Raw genomic sequence first — 21,214 nt, 5'->3', positions numbered from 1 at the left:
ATAAGTTGTGGTGTTAAGCTTATCCAAAACCTATGAGTAATGTGTGCAGAACTTATTTGTAACTTATCAAGAATTTATCTCCAATGCATATCAACATATTTGAAGTGATCCAGACGACAGCTGAACGTTTTTCCAACGTACAGCTGCTGTTTAATGGTGTATTAGCAGCGTTTTGGTATGAAAGGGGCTTTCATAGGAGGAAACTGTCAGTTCTCCTCCAGACTGCATCCCCATCATAGGGTGAGCGTGAAGGTGAATGTGATGGATCCTCCCTGCGTTCACACCCATGGCCAACAAACTTCCTAGCAGACATGACGCTGAATCTGCTGTGGCTGCAAATCCTCTTTTTTTTTCTTGGGGGGTAAAAAACAGCTAGGTTAATACTACTATTATCAAATAAATCTTTTTATACAGAACGGGCACCTCTGGGCACATCGCTGCACTCCTCAAGACACTGGCTTGTGGCATTTTATGGGCATGACGTTGCTGTGCGTTGTGCATAAGGCTATCGTTGGACATACACTCTGGACTCGTTGTGAATACGCTACGTATGCTCGCAAAATAAAAAAAAATACATAGAAAGTTCAGCTTATGCCAGCGTTTTAGGAGATTCTGTGACGTCAGGCATACGCTGGCTAAATCATCAAGGTGTGAAAGGGCCCTAAATTGGGGATCAGTTAGACTGAAGTCAAAATAATTTCCATCGGGATAGGCCTAAAAAAAAAAAAAAAATCCTGTATGTACAAATCTTTACTCTAAACTGTCACAGTTGATATAACTCGCTAAAGGGCAGTTAAGCATTTCTTATTGTTTCAAAGGTATTATTCAATGTTTTCAGGTACGATAAGATCAAGAACTTAAAGGATCTTTTAAAAACTGACATTGGCAATTATAGAAAAAATTTACTGGCAACTCTCGAAATCAGAATCTGCATATTCTGCTTTTAAAAGATTGGTGATCGGCTAGAAACCTGCAATATTGCACCCCAACATAACAGTTTTTCTGACGATCAGACCTTTAGAAAACATTCAGGGGTTTGAGAATAGATTCTGCACAACAAATGTATGGATTTGCATGTTTACAGCTGTCAGATTTGAACAGCGTAAGCATCGGTCTGCAACTTTTAATCTAAGATCAGCACAAACAGCATAATGTTTTCAGTGCTTATCTGCAGGTCAGGGCTCGCGTTGAGGAGATCCATGGGGCCATGAGAGGAGCTGCAGGGCGGGGTCGGTCACATAATCAAATTCAGCGGTAGTACATTGGTGAGGAATGTAGCACTTGCATCCCTGTCTGAGCACGCTTTGGAAGCCATTACGCAGGAAAGTTTGTGCTTATTGATATTTCTATGAACAGTGTGCGCTTTCTGTTGAAGGACAGAGATTTTCTTTATCTTGTAAGACGGAAGGGACATTTGTTTTTAAGTAACCTTCCTCTCTTAAGAAACAGCTTTTATGGAACTGGCATTTGAAGATTTGAGGAAAGGAGATGCCAAATTCAGAGCTGTCACTGCTTCAGCTTCAGATTAAACAAAATTAGCTTTTCTTTAGTTCAGTTTGTCAGACAGATGTGTCTAGCATTAAAGCAGGCCAATAGAAGGATGCTGTGGAGCTCAGCTGTAAAAGCAGCTTCATGGATAAGAGTATAAGTGGTGTGAGTTACACCAATGATCTCTTTATCCAAGGGCTATTAAAGTACATAGGCTGTGTAGTTAATGACATTTGACTACATTTCTCTGTCTGCTCTTTTCAATGTTTAAAGCTACTAACTAGATTTTTTTTTTCTAATCAACCAGACTCACTTTAGATTTAATTAGCCACCAAAAGAATGCATGGTCAGTTTTTTCCATTAGAGCTGCACTACGTATTGAATCGGCAGCAGAGGGAATGAGTGTCCAGTATCAGAGGCAAAAAAGTCCATTGATGCAATATTTGGTGGGTGATTATATTTCAATAGCTGGGTCCTACAGGCTGTGCTTCCCAATAATGTACGTTTGCCCTGGCGTACTGTTACATTTCCAAAAAAGAGGGTTACCATCCTCGCCACCTGCAGCTGCCTTGTCATCAGTAGTAATACCCAGAATGAGCTGGAAAGTGTTGCAGTCAGACTTTTCCTCAAACATGTAATGTTAAATTAGGGCTGGACAGTTAATTGCATTTGCAATATATTTGCAATTTAACAAAATGCAGAGGTGCTCAATTTTGGTCTCTTTATGTTTTACAACAGACACTGACTTCCTGTCTCCAGCCCTGTAGGTGGTGGTAGGGTTTTTTTCACTTGAAAAGCTTTTGTTTGTGCAAAGAAGAAAATAAAAATTAAATCCATATTGCAATATTGGTAAAAAAAAAAAAATCCTATTTTGATTTTTGGCAAACTCGTTCAGCTCTATTTTGAAACCTTTTATAACTTAAATGCTGCAGAGTTTCTTTTCAAATCTTTGAGTTTCTGCTTTGCTTTGTTTTTTTGTGTTTTTACTGCTAAACAAAAATTTTGTTTCTATATTTTCAGCTTTTTTCTTTAAATTCCTGTTTTTTAGATTAAATTTTATGGATTGCATTCTTTTGAAATGCCATTTTACTGATCACATTCTTACTTCAACCCTTGAGGTCAAGTGAAGACATACCTTGCTGCTCCCTTCATTAGCTATCTATTGTTGTTTTGTTAGATTTTGTTTTTTATGATATTTTTTTGTTTAAACAGTTCGTTACCATTTTGTTTTTGTTTTTTATGTAAATGGAGGAAGAAGAGTAACGTCATCTTCAAAAATTGGCCAAAAAAATAGCGGCAGCACATAACAGGGATCGGTTAGACTGATTTCAAAATAATCGCCTTCGGCTTTTAAAAAAAATAAGTATCAGTTTATCTCTAATACAAACACTTGCTCTTAATGCGCATCTTGACCAATTAGAATCTTGGTGATGTCAATTCAGACCAAAATCTTTAAGAAAAAAGAAAAACTAAAGAAAAAAAAAAAAAAAATATATATATATATATAGCCTATTACAAGGAAATATGAGGAAAATTAAAAACTAAAACCTGATAAGCAGGAAAAGTTATGTTCAAAACCTTTTATTTGATTAAAACATTTTGAAAGTTTTATTTCTGGATGTCTTTTTTTGTTTGTTTTCTTTTCAATTTCCATTAGCAAAGTGTGTTCTTTGCTTGCAACAATTAGGAAAGCAAATTAACTGCATATTTACAAACTCAACAAGCAGTTCATGGTCTTACCAAAAGACCCTCAAACTTTCCCCTTCCATAGCTTCAAGAATTACATGACACATTTTTAACTAATAAACTGCTTTCTACCAGCTCCTGCTGCCACATCTCATAGACATAAATAAGTAGTACGACATCAGCTCTGCTTATGGACTTTTTGAGACGAACATTAACAAACTGGAATTTTGTTTTGCAATTAAAGTTGGCACCACCTATTTTAGCGGAGGCTAAATCTTGGTTTACGCTTGGTCCATGCCCCCAAATTACGTAATTGTTAGCGTCTACACCCCTCTGGCATCTGGTGGACAGAACTTCCGCACTGCGCACCAAGAAAAATCTAACTACGCAAACAGATCCGAGCGGAAAACCATAGCAAGCGAGCAACATTTCCTACTGGCGACTGTTCACAAATGCAAACATCCAGACACATTCAGTGATATAGCCCATAAACATCACCACTATCAACAGATTGTGGAATAACTCCTGGAAGGAAACTGCTGTAGCTGTTGGACGATTGTAAACGGCTGTATTTTCTACTTCCCTGTGTAGGGTGGTGTTATCAGCTTGCTGTTTGTTCTGAATAAACCTCTCCCCTTGAGTGGCCAGAAGGGACAAAAGCTGCATATAGTCTAAAAGCTGCACAGATTGTACGTGTGTCGAGCATAACAAGCCATTAAACATTACGCTAGTGGTTTTAAAAAGTTAGAGCAATTTGTTCCACTGATCCAGCTGTGCAGATTTAGTCAATGTTGTTCTTTTTTATCAGAATGTTAGGATGTAAAACTATAGAGAGTTCTGCTTCTGCATTCTTCTCCAATGTTTTCCATCAGACCTCTGCCCTGCAGTCTGCCATGCAGCCCCGGTGCCCCTACACCTCTCCAGGTGTTCTGTTTATTACTAGTTTGTCTGCTCCTCCAGTTAATCTTGAATTAAGCTGTAGAACTCTTGGCAGGTGGGCTGAAGCTTGATGTGAGATCTTGGCTGATCAGCTTCACTTGGTCCCCATACTATTGTTAGTAAAAAGTTGCTCAGTCATGCTTCAAAATCTGAGCTGGCACACTCAATATCTGAGGTTTCAGATGCAGAGACAGTCTCAGTGGTCGCCTGCAGGTTGTGTCTAGACAGCCCGTCTCCTCGTGTCACAGTGAACAGTTTTCCCTTTGAAGATGATTTAAAGTGGGTCAGCTTAAACAGCTTTACTTCCTTTTGTTTCATACCTTTAGCCTTATTCTATCACTTTTTGTTTCTGTCCTGATTCTTCTTTGTCTACCCAGGTCAATGAAGAAGCAGGTCAATGAAGAAGCAGGTTTTAGCATGTCTGCAAGGTTTCTAAATACATTTATAACTAGATTAAATTCAACATTTAAAGTGTCTTGCAAAGGTTTTTACACCACTTAAACTTCTCCAAAGTGTGCAACATTAAAGCAAACACTGTACACTTTGGCCACTAGGGGCGCTAGACTTGTAACTTCCGATTTGAGCGCCACTGAAAGTCACTGAAAACAGTGCAGTGTCGCAAAATTAATCAGTTTTCCTAAATTTTCTGTAATCGGATATCTGATATCTGTCTTTATTTACTTTATTGTTCTAGGACTTTTTTCATATTAGTTATTGTATCTATTTAATAATCCCCCAAAAAGTTGGTTCCTAATCTGTGTCTATACCAGATCTTGAAAGGTTCACACGTGAAGATGAAGACCACGATGTTTAGATTGAACCAATTGATTTTTATATTCATAACATATACATGCATTTCGTATATGATGTCCATTGTATTGGCTATGTTTAGCTTATTCAGCTCTCATGTTTAAGGACAGCTCTGACTGCCATAAAGCGGCGCTCGCGGTCAGCTAACTCGTTGAGTGACAGAGCCTATCAGTTTATGTAAGACCGTTTCTGAGAAGAGCACAGAGCCTGTTGTATACGGACCGCAAAAATCATTAAATATATTAAAGTGGTCTAATTGTTGGGTTAAGTCTTGCACTCTTGAGTTAAAATCCAAAATAATTTATTTTATTGGGATTTCATGTATTACACTAACACAAAGTAGAGCTTAATTGTAAAGTAAAAGAAACATTTATTTGTTTAATTTTTAGAAAAAACTATATCTGAGAACTTTTATTTTTTAGTTAGAAAAACCTTAAAGCATTTGTTGCAATTACAGCGACAAGTTTATGTGCTTTGTCTACCTAGGGACTCAAATTTGCCTATTTTATCCCAAATAGCTGAAGCTCAGTTAGTTTGAATGTTAAGTAGGTGAGAACAAACATCTTCAAATCCACATTCTCACATAGATTTGGGTCTGGACTTTAGCAGGGAGATTCTAGGACATGAGTATTCATCTATTGATTTAAACCCTCTCATAGTTCCCTACAGTATAAATATGAGCTAAATCAGAGCAGTGAAAGGGCACGGATGCAATATTGAGTGGACTATTATATTTCAGGAGCCATACCTTTTGTAATTATCTACTTAGCTTGTTAGATGGACTTTAATTGTACTTGATGTACTTTATATGGTCTTGCCTCACCGTAATTTGCTCCTACATCGTTATGTACCACTTGGTTCTTGTCAGCGGATCAGTTACTCCTGTCAGTACCTAGAATAAAGCGTAATCTCAGAGGGGACTGGGCCTTCTATATAGCCAAACGCTGGAATTATTTGCCTCTGCAGATCAGGCTGGCTTCCTCTTTGACCATTTAAAAACTCTCCTCTTCTCTCTCCTCATTTCTGCTTTTGTGCAACTTTTTTTTTTTTTTTTTTGTTTTTGTAAATTGCTATATAAATAAAGTTGGATTGGATTTGATACTTGATGCCCCAGCTTATCTAGGATTTAGTGACCTAGTTGGGAACAGCAGTGATGAGGAAATTGTAGTTTAATCACCACTGATGTCGTTATTAAACAATATATTTGCAATTTCTTTATTTCTTAATATGGAAATTGGAGATAGACTGATATATCTGGCTGATATCAGCTTTTTATCCGGTCGATCTGTGCATGTATTGGTTGTTTCATTAGTCCATGCGCTTCCACTAGGACTAAAACGATTAATCATGATTAGTTGATCATTGAAATAATTGACAACTAATTCAGAAATTGATTAACCGTTAACTGGAGTATAGAGTCTCTAAAACACGCATTGAGGTGACAGAGCAACACAAAATTGTAAAAATGTGATCACTGCTGCAATTTATGAAATGGAAATGTTCATTTCACTGCTAAGCTGCTGCTCATTCACCGTCTGAAAACTGTACAAATGAAATTTTGCTTTGTATACACTGTATACAAAAGGACAAAAGTTTTTCTACGTCTAAAAAAAAAATATAAACATTTTTGCATTTAAGAAAAAAAATAACATTTATGTCTATGAATATGCTCTATCCAGAACTCTTCAAGTGGAAAAGTTTTAGTTTCATAAGTTTTAGTTTCATAAAAAACTTCTTTAAGGAACATTTGGCTATCCAATTATTATTCGAATAATCGAACAAATAATCAACAGATTAATCGAGTTGCAAAATAATCGTTGGTTGTAGCCCTAGTTCCCACTCTCTCCATACGCTATCCATTGTTAATGATCCTGTTTTGGTACCCTGTGTTGGTCGAAGGTGCAGCTTCTCTGTCCCAGCTGAGAGAGGCATCCCCACAGGATGATGCTGCCACCTTTATGTTTTGTTGTGAGGAAATTTAGTTAAAACAAAGCTCTAGATTTCAGAGTGTTTTTGTTTAATTTTTGTTTTTTGGCGTTGTCAATGAGAAAATAAATTCTACAATGTTTCTGTACTTTTGGTACTATAGTCTTAATCGAGTCGTTATGTGTTATACAGTAAGTTTTCTGTTCAGAGCAGTTTGTTTATTTTCATTGGGAATCTTTTTAGCTCCTCAGGTTACCTTATGGCGTCTCACCCATGCAGAACGTTTTTCCGCTGACTGCACATTTTCCGCTCCAGCTGGAAGCTAACAACATATACCTGACCAATAATCCATTTTGTTACCATGGATTCTGCTCTCAAGGGACATTTCAGTTGTATCAACACAATAAAAAACAGGCGGTTGCTGTAATCTAACAACACAAACACAACTGGTGGATGGGACCACCGGGTGTGGTTTGTGTTCATGATGGTTTGAAAAGACAGCTGAGGCGTCCCTCCACTAGCCTCTGTGTTTTCATATTTTAAGATTTACGGCTTATTTGTGTTGATTTTTCAGCTTCCAGCTCATTGCAGTCATACATGGAGCACTTCCTGTTGTGTCTGATGAGCCTCACTCTGCTCTCGGACTGAGGCTTGTGAGATGCAAGCATGTGTGGCGTTTCCGGGAGCTGATCTGATGAGTAAGGGTGAAATATGTTGCAGGAATGTATATTTGTTTAGAGCAGCGGGTCAGCACATGCAACAGAATGAACATGTATAACAAGGAGAGCTCGGTGGGAGATTGTTGTCCATCTGAAATGGAAATCCAGAGATGGCATGAGTTCATCGGGTTCAGTGTGCACACAGAGGATGAATGCAGATAGATTTTATTTCTCACCTTAACAGCAGCCAATTTGGCTTTGTGAGTGTTTGTCTGCTTTTTATGCCTACTAGAAGCTCTCCGGCTGAATAACACTAAAGCCCCTCAGTTGGCCCACCTGAAAGGCTGTCTAATTCGGACTGTGTCCGATCAACTTTGTCACCATGGGGTCCTTCTGGGTCTGTTTGACCCCCCCCCCAGCAACAGTGAGTCGCTACTTGCTGCTGGTATCCAGGCTGCAGAAGTGTGCTAACGAAGGCATGAATGAGGTGCACAGACCGCCTATCATTTTAGGGAGTAGTGATACAAGAGTAAAGGCAGTTTAGTAGAAGGAACACCTCGGTTCTTAAGGTTTTACCCTAAAACACAAGATTTTTCTATTTTTTTTATAAATAGATGGTGTGCAACACTACAAACACGATGTCATTGATTAGATTATTATCTGATAGGTTAATGCTAGTAAGTGTATATAAAAAATTCATGGTTTTCATTTTTTTTGGTAAAAGTTTGTTAGGTGTGGCGTCCATTTGTATTCAGCCTCTCTGGGTCAACATTTGGTGGATTCTCCTTTTTGTCTTTTGCAGTGTGGCTCTGCCAGCTTTTTGCAGCTTAAAACTAAAATAAATGTAAAGGTTTTCTTCTATGCAAAATATTTAAACCAATGGTGTGTGGCTCTTGACCCAAGTATCGAGTTAATTTCATATTCCTTAAATGTTTTTTTTAAGGTAGAAACTCAGCACTTGGCATGTTTTGATGCTTGATGTGGACCTGCTCTTCTCAAAAACTCGCTTTAGTAACTTAAGGGGAGCTGTCGCTGGATGAGTCATGTGGCCCAGAGCGCTTTACGCTTTAAAACAGTCTGAGCTCCCTTTAAAGACTAGAGCTAAGTGAGCATTATGTTGTTGTTTGGTAGCAAAACCTATCTGACCCTACCTGATCAGGCATATTTTTGGTTCTCTCATTTCGGATTTAATCTATGGGGCTGAATGTTTTCTTGTTTTTACTAGTAACTCTTTAACTTCTCAGTCCCTGGTCCAAAGTGGTCTGCTATCCAAAACATTGAGGGAGAATGTTTGATTTGGCCACAGTGCAGTCAGTGTTGTCAGTCCCAGGTCGCTAAACTTGGAGGTCTTGCTCCCCTTGTGGCTAAAAGTCACACAGTCAGATTTTGGTCAGATTTTATATATATTCTTAGTTGTACGCAAGTTTGGACTTGTACCATGTTGTTTTACTGAACCAGTGGGCTTTGATCTTAACCATTTCATTCCTTTTTATATTTGGGATTGTTAAGAGAATCTCTGAAGCAGCCTTGTGTTTTGTTTTCAAGCCTCATACAAGTGTTTCTGCTGGGTTGCCTTCCAGAAAAGCATTATTCCCACCAGGAGAAATTAATCCCACAGCATCACTCTGCCATCAGCACAAAGATGGTGGTTTCAGGGTTATATGAAGGGGTAGGTTTTTATGATGGTCAAAAGGTTCCAAGCTTCTGTTATCTGACTAAATGAGCCTTTTCCACTTTGTCTTGTTCCCAGTCATGGTTTATAGTAAACTGTATATGGGACTTCTTATGGCTTTCTTTAACAAAGGCTTTGTGGAGCAAACAGCTAAATATTTGCCTACAAACTCTTTTATCCAAGCTTTGAATCCACAACTTCCTCTCTGATAATTGTGCTCTATTCTTTGGTTTTCTTTGGTGTTCAACAAACCTCTGAGCTCTTTAGAGAACAGCTGGATTTATACTGGGATAAATTACACACTGGTGGACTGTAATCACTGCTTAAGTATGTTTTGAAAACACTTGGATTTTAAGGGAAATGTGAAAAAGGATGGCTGAATGGAGGGAAAGGGGAAAAGAAAAAAAAAAGATGGCTTAATGGAAATTATTGCAAATTTTCAAAATTTTTCTAAAGGAAAAAACAGGCTTCCCTTTCCCTTCCAGGCTTATTTACGACTTTTTATTGGTCTGATATATGTTCCTTCTATGAAATATTTAAGTCTGGTGACAAAAAGTAAATAAATATAATCTATAAGCAAATTTTTAATGCTTCCATATTAGACCATCACCAAACAAAACCCCTTTTATAAGACATTAGTCCTTAACGAAAACTGGTACATTCCCTGTCTATATGTTGGACTTTAACTTTGCTCTACTGATGGGGAACTCCGATCTATTGGCGAGGAGAGTTACTAACAAATGATTTGATTATTCCCCTTATCTCCGCTGATTACACAGTCTAAAAGAGAGTGTTGTAAACCCACCCTGTTCAACCTTTAGACCTTTTAGTTTAGTGTTGCAGGTTGGAAACAAGATAATTACACAACCGTCCGATCCGGCCTGCTGTCTTTGATTACTCAGCCGGTTGTCACCTTTAGCCTTTCTCTGATCATGTCCCTCTTCTGATAAAACCTGGACCGAGCATTTTGTTTTAAATAAATGTTGGGAGAATGAAAGTTTATTATCTGGAGCTTCTACTGCTTCTGTTTTTCCCATCAAAAAGGCCAAAGCAGCTTGAAAAATACTCTTTTTCTACCTGGTCTTTATACACTACACACCTTCTTTGTCATGTTTTTTTTTTTTTTTTTTATCTCACATGCTCCCCTGGTTTTCTTTCAACCCCAGCGCCCCTCCTCCATGTCCTTCCTCTTTAATGAGGATGAAAATTTTGCATGACAGCATAATTGTTTTATGTGCCAGATTTTCTTAAAAGAAGGAATTTAGATGAATAAAGGAGGAATAACCGGCTATAAAGCTGAGGGGCTGCATTTTAATGGCTGTTTTCATCACGTTTCGACACCTATCAGTCTTTCCATGAAATAAGATGAGGCGAGTCAAATCTCATTTGTCAGATTTCTCTGCCCATCACTGCTGCCTTTTGGCATCGATCTTTCAGTCTCTGTTTTTTCTCCTTTTTGGACATATGTCCAACCTTGAAGAGTGAATGAAGGGTGAATCAATTAAAGGTCCCATGCTAACTCTGTAGGAGCTGCAACTCATTCAATTTAGCAACTTGACAAAGTTTAGATAGATCAGACCTTTATAGTTAGATGTGGAGGGAACACCTTGAGACGTCTAGATTAAAGGCATCACCAAGCCATGTGTAAACAGGTAGATCTGATGGTGCAGAAAACTAGCACTTCACATCGGTAACACATGAATATTGAGACTAAAATGTAGAGCTGTGCGTGTTTTTCTCCGCTTGGGACAGAAAGGTTGATCAGAGCTGATGGAAAAATGAACAGGCTAAATACGAGCAAATATTGTAGGAGACCATGGTTTGGTTCTACGAGGTTTGGTGTCCGATCTGACCGGAAATCGGATCATGTGAAATTGTGGCACTTCCATCTTATTGAAAATGTATGGGGCTGGTCAGAAAGCACACGATTCTCTGAAACTGTTCTGGCATAACTCCGTCCGAGGTAGACCTCTGGTCTATTTTGGTCGGACCTACACAGAGATTTAATGCGAAGGTCATGAATTAAACAAGAAGAGATGCGTTGTGCCATCCGCTTTGGGGCAAACGCAAAGTACAATCTTTGCTCTGTAAAACCAGATCTAAAATTACATTAAAATTCACTTATATGCCTTTAGTTTGAGTAAATAAAGATTTGTCCAAAATATTGTCCAATTGAAGAAGCATTTTTGCCCATAAAATAAGATAATTTTATATCATTTACTCAAAGTAAGATAATAAATTTGTTTTATTTGTGTTTTCAACCTAAATAATCTTATTCTGATAGGAAATAGTCTTTCTCACCTGGTCAAATCAACGGTAAATACACATATTTAAAGAAAACTGGACTGCTATGGATTTTGGCAGTGTGAATCGCAACGTAAACCAGCCAAGATTGCCCATATATGTCTAGAAACACACTGCATATATAGCAATCGTTCACAGTTGGAAATACACTCAGTATAAAACTTTTTAATAAGTAGTGTACTTAATCCATTGTAGGACCTACAGAGAAATGATAAAGTGAAACAGCAAATCTTTTTTAAGCTTCCACAAAAACTAAATGTTGGACAACAAGGATGCTAACGAGGGAAAAAGCGAGACTCGTGTGGATTTACAGCTGTGTGCTTCTTGTGCAACTCACTTTTACATTAGGCTTCCCCCTTTGTGAAACTGAAAAATAACTTTGCCGAACTTAACAAAAAGCTCTCCGAGAATCACTTTTCACTGCCTTCAACAGTTATGAACCGTCCTGCAGACTTTGATGTGGCTGCATTTTTTCCCCCTTAAACAGATTTTCTATTTATATTGCTAACCTGTTATAGGTTGGTAATTATAGAGGAGGCTTGTTTGTGATCAAAAAGCCTAGATAATTGTTTTGACTTTTCAGATATTGTCCAAGTGAAATGCAGGACATTGTTTACATTTTTTAAAACATCGGTTCAAAAGTGAAAATGGATGGGCAGCCCTGCACTAATCTGGTCAACCTGCTTGCTGTACGAACCTCTATGTAGCCACAGTGACGGGAAACAAAAACAAATCAGAGCTTTGAGGCTGGTGTGTTTCACAACCTTTAGATACTGCAAAAGATTTTAGAATGTGGAAGAGACTCAACCTGAAACAGGATAATAACCATAGATATGCAGCGAGGAGTGAGATTGAATGGCTTAGATTATGCTATGATGACTTGGTCAAAGTTCAGACTTTATTTCAGTTGAAAATCTGTGGAAAGGCTCTAAAACTCATGTCTACAGGGTTGTACCCTTAAAGTAGTAGGGAAGTCATATTTAAATGTCAAATCATTCTGGCTTAAACATTTATATAACTGTACCAGACCATATTGTCCCAAAAAGTTAGAAAATTTATATTTAAAAAAAATCATTATGCAGGCCAGTTAGTTATGTCAGCTTGTACACCTTGGTCATAGCATCCTATTCATATGTCGCAGCTAATATACACAACAGCTGAAATAATAAATACGTTTTATTTATTTTCCCATTGAGTTACATCCCAGTGTTCACGGGGATGGACGTCTGTGTCTTCGGCAGGCGTAGAGCTAACAGAACTGGCAGCGTTGCGAGGCAAGGGCTCAAACATGTACGGCGATAAGCCTTCTACACCAAACCAAGCGACTGGCGTCCTCTTCCACAACATCTTCGTCCCCGCTTTCCTCCTCTAAATCAAAAATGTATGACGGAGGAGACTCATCCACGATCTCCGACATTAAACTCTCCTCCTCTTGCATGTTTCCTCTGTCCATAGCGTTCCTTGACAGTGTCGTTTCTAAGTCACCAATTTAGTGCTACTTGCTTCGGACACATCGACCACAGCCAAACTTGTTTGGTTACCTTCCACCACAACAACCCCACCCACTTGATAAACGACCAATCACATTCTTTTTATTCACTCGTGTAAAGTGAATTCTCCCAACACTTGGGAGAATTCAGAAATGCAACGGTTGGAAAAGCCGCTTCCCTACGACTTTAAATCAACCATAACTCTCCCCCCATCATCCATTCCGGCTCATCTTCAGCTATTTCACTTGCAGAATGCTAAAATGTCAGGTGTTAGAACTGCAAAGCTGAATAAGAAGCAACTTCAAAGACAAAGTATTGACACAGAGGGCAAAGATAATAATACAGATCTTCAGATGTGACCAGGCTCAAATGGTTTTAATAGTTTTACAAGAGATTTACAATTCTAAGCATGTTCACATAAACTACGTTTTGATTAAACCGTCTGAGGGTTTCAGTCTGGACTGTGATGTTAGGACTTGGTGCTTTGCTGATCCTCAGGCCTGGTTCTGTATCTATGAAGGCTTATACTGACCACAGAAGAACAGCTACTGCCAGGACACCCCCACATGCACAACCACGCAGAGATTCACAGCCTGAGACTTCCTTTAGCTGAACTGGAACCACAGCCTGTTTGCTCTGCTGCTTCTTAATCCTCCTCTCCAACAGCAGTCTGGCTCGCCTTCCCCTGTGCTTTATCCTCTGCTCTCAGTAAAACTCGAGCTCGTCGACCTGCCGGTCCAGTCCTGCTTGAGCCGGTGCCCTGTGCACGGATTCACTGATGTCTCCAGTAAACAGCTTTGTTCTAATGAAACTTCAGATTCTTGTAAAGACATTTTTGCAGCGGATCATGCATTGCAGATGATGGGAGCAGGGGAGAGGCTCACCCGTCAAGTGACGTATAGCACATCATGTTACAGCCTTTTGACAGATTTCTGTAAATAATAATTTTTCTGTAGATAATCTGTGTTAAACAGCTTACAGCAAGAAGAGAAACCTTTGCACGCTAAGCAATAAGATGCACACAGTATGACGGGCTTTATTGGAGAAAGAAACAAAAATAATCCTGTTTCATCATTGCAAATACAGGTTCTATAAGTATAGTTTTCATAAGAATAAAATAATTATCAACGATGATTATGTTTGTAGTTTCCTAAACATCACATGATTCCTGTATCAGATGTTCAACGTAGTCATGATCACATGCAGTCGTACTTTATGTGATTAATAGCAACTTTATCTCACTGATACATCAAGTCTCCTATTAGATGTTATAAAGTTAATAGAGTGCTTAAAGCTTTTCTGTGATTTATTACAATATAAAAGCCTCGGACACTGTTTGAGCTGCCTATCTTTACAACATGCTCAATCTGTCAACAAGGAAACTATAAACGGGCATAGTCACATTTCTTGACATTTTTTAATTTATATACCAGAATCTCACTCTGCTTGCATTCAAAGTTTTTTCCTGAATGATTTCCGGTGTTCTGTCAGAACAGCATACGCCATCAGATCAGCATGCACTAATTCTGAGTCACAATATAAAGCACAATGAAAGTTTTCTATGATTTTAAGCATGAAAACAAAATGTAACCAAATTTAAATTCCCGTAAAACTTGTTTTTTTTTTTTTTTACTACTAAAGTAAAAAGTAAAAAAAAAAAGTAAATTAATATCGACTAATATGGTTTTAGCTATAGATGTTTCTTCTCTCAACATCCCGGAAACGCCAATCATTTCTGGCCGTTTCAACATCCAGTTCAATGTGGGAATAATTCTCTGTTGTGTGTGTGCTTGCCTGCGTATTAGAACAATGTATACCAAATATGAGTGACATTAAATGGAAAAGTAATTCGTATACGTAGCCAGATTAAAGCTGGTATAGGTAAACTGAATAATGAATAAATAACAAAAGTGCTTCTATAAGAAATTTATGAGCAACAAATTTTTTTTTGTACAACATAACCTTAGAGGCATTAATGCTGATAATGGCACTTAAAATTTTTAGATTATAAACCTAAATATAATTGTTAACAAGGCTTATTAACTTTTTAACTTTAGCTTTTTACCTTTTTTTTTCTTTACTTGTTAACCTTTTTCAGCTTAATTTACAGTAATATATCATTCAAGGGCTCATCCTATTAGTCAAATGCCAAAATAAGATGTACAGCCATGTAGCGGGATCTTTGCTATATGGCTGGATATAGATCTTGTGTTTCTAGACCTCACTGAGGAATGGGAGGAGACTCCATTTGTAAGGGGTATGCAAGTGATCAAAAATAGTAACTTGCCCTATAAAGGGTTAAGCATGTTTTGGTTGCGTGCAAGCTGAAAAGAACCACAGAAAAAGATATTAACAACAGTTATCTGAGGATATTAATCAACAGGAAGTTAACCTTTGTTAACTTAATGTGCACTAAGTTCAGTAAATATTTTATCAGTAGGTTTACATACTTTTAATACTGCTTTATTTAATTTAAAAATATTACAACTTTAACCTAAAAGGAAAGTGAAATATCTCTTCTGGTTCAATCAAAAGTAGATTTACCTGCTGCTTCCACTGCTGTTTTTCCACTATAAAAACGTTACAAATATAACATTAGTGTTAAGATATATGCAGCTGACATGGCTTCAGTTTAATTGAGTAGTCGTTGAAGCTGCTGTTACTGTCATTGTAATAAAGAAACAGCAGAGCACTTGTAACCAAAGAGAGGAATACATGTTTTATTTTCTTCAAAAACATCAGCTGATCCACATGATCTGGCAGCAGTTCTTTGCATATAAACTGGTCGTGTTGTTTTCTTTCTCCTCAGCTGAGTTTTTGCAGTATTTGAGCATGCTAGCGAGGCTCCTGCAGAGCTAACTGCGTTTACCGGTCAGCTCGGCAGAAAGGCTGACAATACCTTGATGCCGTGGCAGCAGGAACAGTGGATGGTTAATAATTGTTAGTTATCTCCACCACAGTGACTACATTTGTAATGTCTTTATCATAAAAACTGCTCACATAAAACGCATCTAAATGAAAATAACTACAATACTTCAATGTTTCATTTCCTACTATTGATACAATACATTAAAGCTGCAGTCTGTTACATTGAGAAGAGAGTAGACTTCGACTGAAAATTTGAAGAAAAACAGGTTTCACGCCACTCCCCCACCCTCTCTGCTTCACTCATGCCCCACCTCCAAGCTCCACCCCTCTCACAGCATTTGCGCGGCTACCGCATGCGACCAGAAGCGTCCAAGCAGCGTAGGCGGCATTGAGTGTGAACCGGTAAGAGCGATAACACTCACCTCCAAGCAGCTAGATATAAGATGCTGGTTATACCGAAGTTTGCCGTGTAAGCAGTTGTCGGCAGGGGCAGTAAGGGCAGTTTCTGTTTCGCTGGTGGCTGTCGCTCCGCCATGACTTCCACTCGCGTGCTCCTGACTGCAGCAGCCGGGCGGCAGCGGCAGGTTCAGCGGTGAGAGGGAGGGGGCGGGATTCAGCGTGTGTGAGCTGTGATTGACACTCCATCAGACGCTCCTCTGGCTGTGATTGGTTGTTTTGTCTCGTCCCGAAATATTCTTTCCAGATTGCAATACAGGTCTTGTGTCTGACAAGCAATATCAGGGACAACCGTTTTCGTGCACCTAAAAAAAATCCTGACTACGCGTTGGACGGTTGCAAACACGCGCAGACCTCAAGCGGAAGTTTGCAGACAAAAAGCAGCTGTGATTGGTCCTTGGTATGCCTTTCAGGCTGTCTCTGTGTTCGTCCTTCTCGATCGGTGCCGGGGCGCGCCATTTTCAAAAACCGAGGAACAACAGCAATGGACAACTACGACTAAAGGTTAATCGGTCTTTTTGCCAACTCCACTGACAGAACCTGTCTCTCTTCAATGTCTAAGTTCTTGTGACCATCTGCCGAAGTTCTTGCGAGTTCTCGAATAGGTTCCCCCTTGCTCTTTGGCGGAAAAACTGCTGTGCATCCCTAGAAATTCCAGACCGGCGGTGCAGAAACATACCAGCAAAACTGGTTCGCAGCCAGACCCAAGCTACATTTGATGTGTACGGTTGCAGAAGTAAAATCCCCTCTTAACCCTTCACCTCTGCAGAATCACTGACAAACTTTCTTGCGCTTTTCCAAACATTTCTGGGGGTGTTTGTATTTGTATAGGATTTTGTGCCACTTACCTGAGCGCGCAGTGAGACAGATGTGCAGCGTTTAAACGCCGGCTGTGCTGTTTACTTAAATGCTTGTTCCCCCTTAAGCCTAATGTGCTGCTTGTCGCTAACCTGACTCCGCCAGATGGATTTGCTCCGCATATCCATCTGGAAACCTTCCGTTGAGGTAATTTTGGGAAGGGGCGAAAATACTGGTTAGCTGATTGGCCTATGTTGGTGATAAACGGGCCAAAGGAACCAATCAGATCAACGAAGCATATGACGTACTAACAGAGCGACGACGGAAACACAACCACAAGCCAATTGATAGATCAAACTCTTGCCGAAACCAGTCGGGTGAAGAGCAAAAACATCTTTTCCTCTGAGAAAAGCCTCCAGAGCAGTGTTTTGCTCTTCTTTCAGTGAAGAAATACTACATGCTAACGCTAGTTTCATCGGCTGAAGCCGTCATGTTCTTTAGACTGAACTGTCGCGCTTCTCGTTGCGTCACACCTCAACCCGCCTCAAAGCCAACACTGATTGGATGTTCGTTTGGTGAACGGTTCGTTTGGTGAACGCTTTCTTTAACGGAGAGTCTCCAGACTGATTTGCGAGTGAAACCTTGAAAGCTTGCGAGATCAGGATGGTCTCACGAGCCTAGCTTGTCGCGTCATCAAAAGTTTCGGCTGTGTTTGTTTTTTTTTTTTTTTCTGTGTTAAATGTCTATCGGCTGAAAACCGAAAATGCACTTTTCTTCTGCAAATTTTCGGTGTATCTTTAGTTCAGCCCCTTAAAGATTTAACAAGAGTGAATACAGTGAGTGCAAGTGGCACAGTGGTTAGCGTGCACGACCCATGTACGGTCCTCGAAGCAGACGACCCGGGTTCCAATCCAGCCTGTGGTCCCTTCCTGCATGCCTCTCCCTCTCTCTCATACCCCCTTTCCTTTCAGTCTACATTCGAAAAAACAAGCCACTAGTGCCATAAAAACCTATAAAAAAGATAATCTTCTGCCAAAATGGGTCAAAGCATCGCTTTACACACTTCTTGTTTTAGCCTACAGCCAAGTGCTCAATGGCCCCACCTAGTGGTAAAGTTTTTATTGCTCCTTTAATTTATTTATACATTAAAATGATGGCCTTTAATAGCCTCTGTATTGTAAACAATCTTTACCAGTTTGAGTTAAACTGGGTGTTAGTATTTAGCATTACTCTTGGTCAGGATTTTACTATTATTTGGAAGCAAACATTAAAAGATTATGAAGATATTTTAAAGTTTCTGTTGTTTTTGAGCAGCATTGCTTTTAAAATGTATTTAAAAGCCAGAGGTTAAGAAAAGATTTCTGGAAGACAGGCTGTATGCCTTCATTGTTCATAATGTTATTCTGCTCACTTCTGAATTCTGTTATTGAATGAATACGAATCACATTTGCAGTCTGCATAGATTTACACTAAGCGTCAGTGTTTTTGTTGATCAGCCAGGTTTTGATAAAGGCTTCAGAAATAGTCATTCAGACCTGAGCTTGAAAAGCTGTTGTTTTCAGGGTAGTTCTGTATATTCAACTGAAAAATGTAACATCTTTGCTTTGTGATTTTGCATTAAATAATTCAGTCTTTACCCTATCAGTAAATCTTACTCTGTATTCAAATAAATCATATATTTTCTGCATTTGGAGATGTCCATCCTATCAGCCACAGAAGATAACTGCAATAATCCGTCCAGCTTCCTGTTGGATGTCTGACCCCATGTCTAAAGGTAGAAGTCTGAATGAAGAGTCAGAGTGTCTCGATGCCTCTTTTCCTCCATCTTTTTCTCTCTGATATCTTCATATTTAGGATTTAACAGATACAGGAAATGGTTAACCTTAAATCCTCTTCATAGTGGAGGCACAGACAGATTGAGGTTTAAATGGATTATTTCCTGGATGATTTCTTTCAGTGGGCTAAATGTTTGCACAGGCAGTCTGTTGAACTGCTGCTCATCATTTCTGTGGGCCACCAGCTCCGCCTTCATCGCCCACGCTGCCTCCTGTCTACCTGGCACACAGCGCGAGACGTCAGGTGATGGAGGCAGCTGTGCCTCACTCCAGGATCTGTGTCAGGCTGGATCACGGTGATGCTGACCTGAAAAGAAAGCGGCCTGTCTGACCCCATCAGCAGTCTGCTGGTTTTACACCTGGAGTTCTGGTTTTAGTATTTAAAGAGAAGGGAGTTTAACTCGGTCTGTGAGGACCTGACGGGCATACCTGTTAGTATGACTGTGGGTCATAAATGGTTTTATCAGAAGCAGTAAAAAGCTTTGTGGTGTGGCACTCAGGCGATGTCGGGTCCATTTTATCTGATCTCTGTTTTCTCTGTGCCTGAGAGGGTGGGGCGTTTTTATTATGCTGGTGTAAGTTAATGTTTTCCAGCTCTGACCTTGATTTTAGTTTCACCTCCTGAATCACAAGCTCACCGGACTCCAACTTTGTGTGTTTCAGAAACTGGCGGCCGAATGTCAGAGTGCCGGCTACAGCGGCACGCTGATCCCCTACAAATGTGACCTGGCCAACGAAGAGGAGATCCTGTCCATGTTCTCAGCCATCAAAACGCTTCACAAAGGGGTGGACGTGTGCATCAACAACGCCGGGCTGGCTCACAATGAACCCTTGCTGTCCGGAAAGACAGAGGGCTGGAGAAACATGATAGATGTAAGTGAACGTGGAAGCACATTATAGAACCAGTAGGCAGAGGGAGGGTTGGAAATGCTCGGCTGTAGTGAATGAAAGGGCTGCTATTGTAGCAGAGATGCAAGTTATAAATTAATGAAGTTGATTGATCTTATCGAGCGGCTGACAATTCACTGATAAGCGGCCATCTTCTTAAAATACCTGAGATTTTCCTCGGATCAAGAGGATATTTCATGTCATAAACGGCAAAATATGACTTCACAACCTGCTGAATTTAACAAAAACAGACATCATATATACGTATATTTTAAGACTTTTTTTGTGCCAGCTTTATTAAATTGACTCAAATAACAAAAAAATGTTTTCTTACACATGAAACACTTATAAGACATTTATAAGACAACATTTATAAGATATAACCTATTACGTTACTGAAAAAAACAATGTTAATAAAATCTCTGAAATGTAGTGTAACCATCATGTTACAAATGTTCAGTGAGGCCCTTCACTTTTCTATCATCTCATCCTCTTTGGAACACAGTACAGTTCAATTTATGTGATAATCTAAAGTGTTTTTGAAATCCTGTTCTCATTACAAATTCACATATATGTTAATAAAAGTAAGACTGTTTGACTCTTCAAAAAATTAGAAACATGGCTAAAAAAAAACACTTTTAGACTATTTTTGCGATTTGCTTCCACTCTTGACGTAACAAGGGAACCTTGGTGCATAAACTGACAGCACAGACGGTGCTGAACAAAATCAGACACATCAGATGAGTTAAGGAATTGAAGAACCTACCTGATTGAATATTTCAACCTTAGAATCTGTAGTGACGCATTTTAATTATTCTTTTTTGCAATAGATTAACATTTCTGAATTATGTTTTTTAGGAGATAATTCAAAGAAACCATTAAGTGGTCTCTGGTGGAGATTCTATTATATATTAAAATAAACATAATCTTACTTGTTTTTGGTTTTTCATTGCTTACAATAAGTGAGGAGGGTCTATTAAGTGGTGAGCCTCATTCATCTGGTGACAGCATTTTCTTTTTTATATTTTGTTTATACTGGAGCCACTAAAACGTGTAGAAATCTCATCTCCCTTCCATCTATAACAGATAAGACCCTTCTTTAGCAAATTCTGACTCTTTCTTTTATTTTTTTTAAGATTTGTTTTATTAACAGAAGCTTTTACAGGATATTTATGATGTATCGCAAGAGTTTACAGTTATACTGAAAGTTGTATTTTATAAAAAAAAAAAAAATAAATCTTATTGCTACATAGTCTTACAGACACAACATACAAGGAAGATGATTTTTGATTTTTAACACCAAAAGAAAACAACAAAACAAAAAATAACAAACTTTTCCCCTCCCACTCCCCACCCTCCTTTCTTGAATGGTTCTCAATATCCTCTCATTTCTGT

At 38.9% G+C, this 21,214-nt stretch overlaps 1 protein-coding gene across 1 annotated transcript in view; it reads left to right on the top strand.

Annotated features, from left to right (window-relative positions):
• dhrs11a (dehydrogenase/reductase (SDR family) member 11a) overlaps window positions 1-21,214 on the top strand; it is a 35,095-nt gene that overhangs the window by 7,520 nt on the left and 6,361 nt on the right. The window contains exon 2 of the mRNA XM_038297605.1: window positions 19,595-19,804. Coding sequence (XP_038153533.1) covers window positions 19,595-19,804 — 210 coding nt within the window. The remainder of the gene's footprint in view (window positions 1-19,594; window positions 19,805-21,214) is intronic.

The sequence above is a fragment of the Cyprinodon tularosa genome, unplaced genomic scaffold, assembly GCF_016077235.1.
Source record: "Cyprinodon tularosa strain WSP-4 unplaced genomic scaffold, ASM1607723v1 ctg392, whole genome shotgun sequence".
Taxonomy (NCBI): Eukaryota; Metazoa; Chordata; class Actinopteri; order Cyprinodontiformes; family Cyprinodontidae; genus Cyprinodon; species Cyprinodon tularosa.
This window is presented reverse-complemented; position numbering and strand designations above follow the sequence as displayed.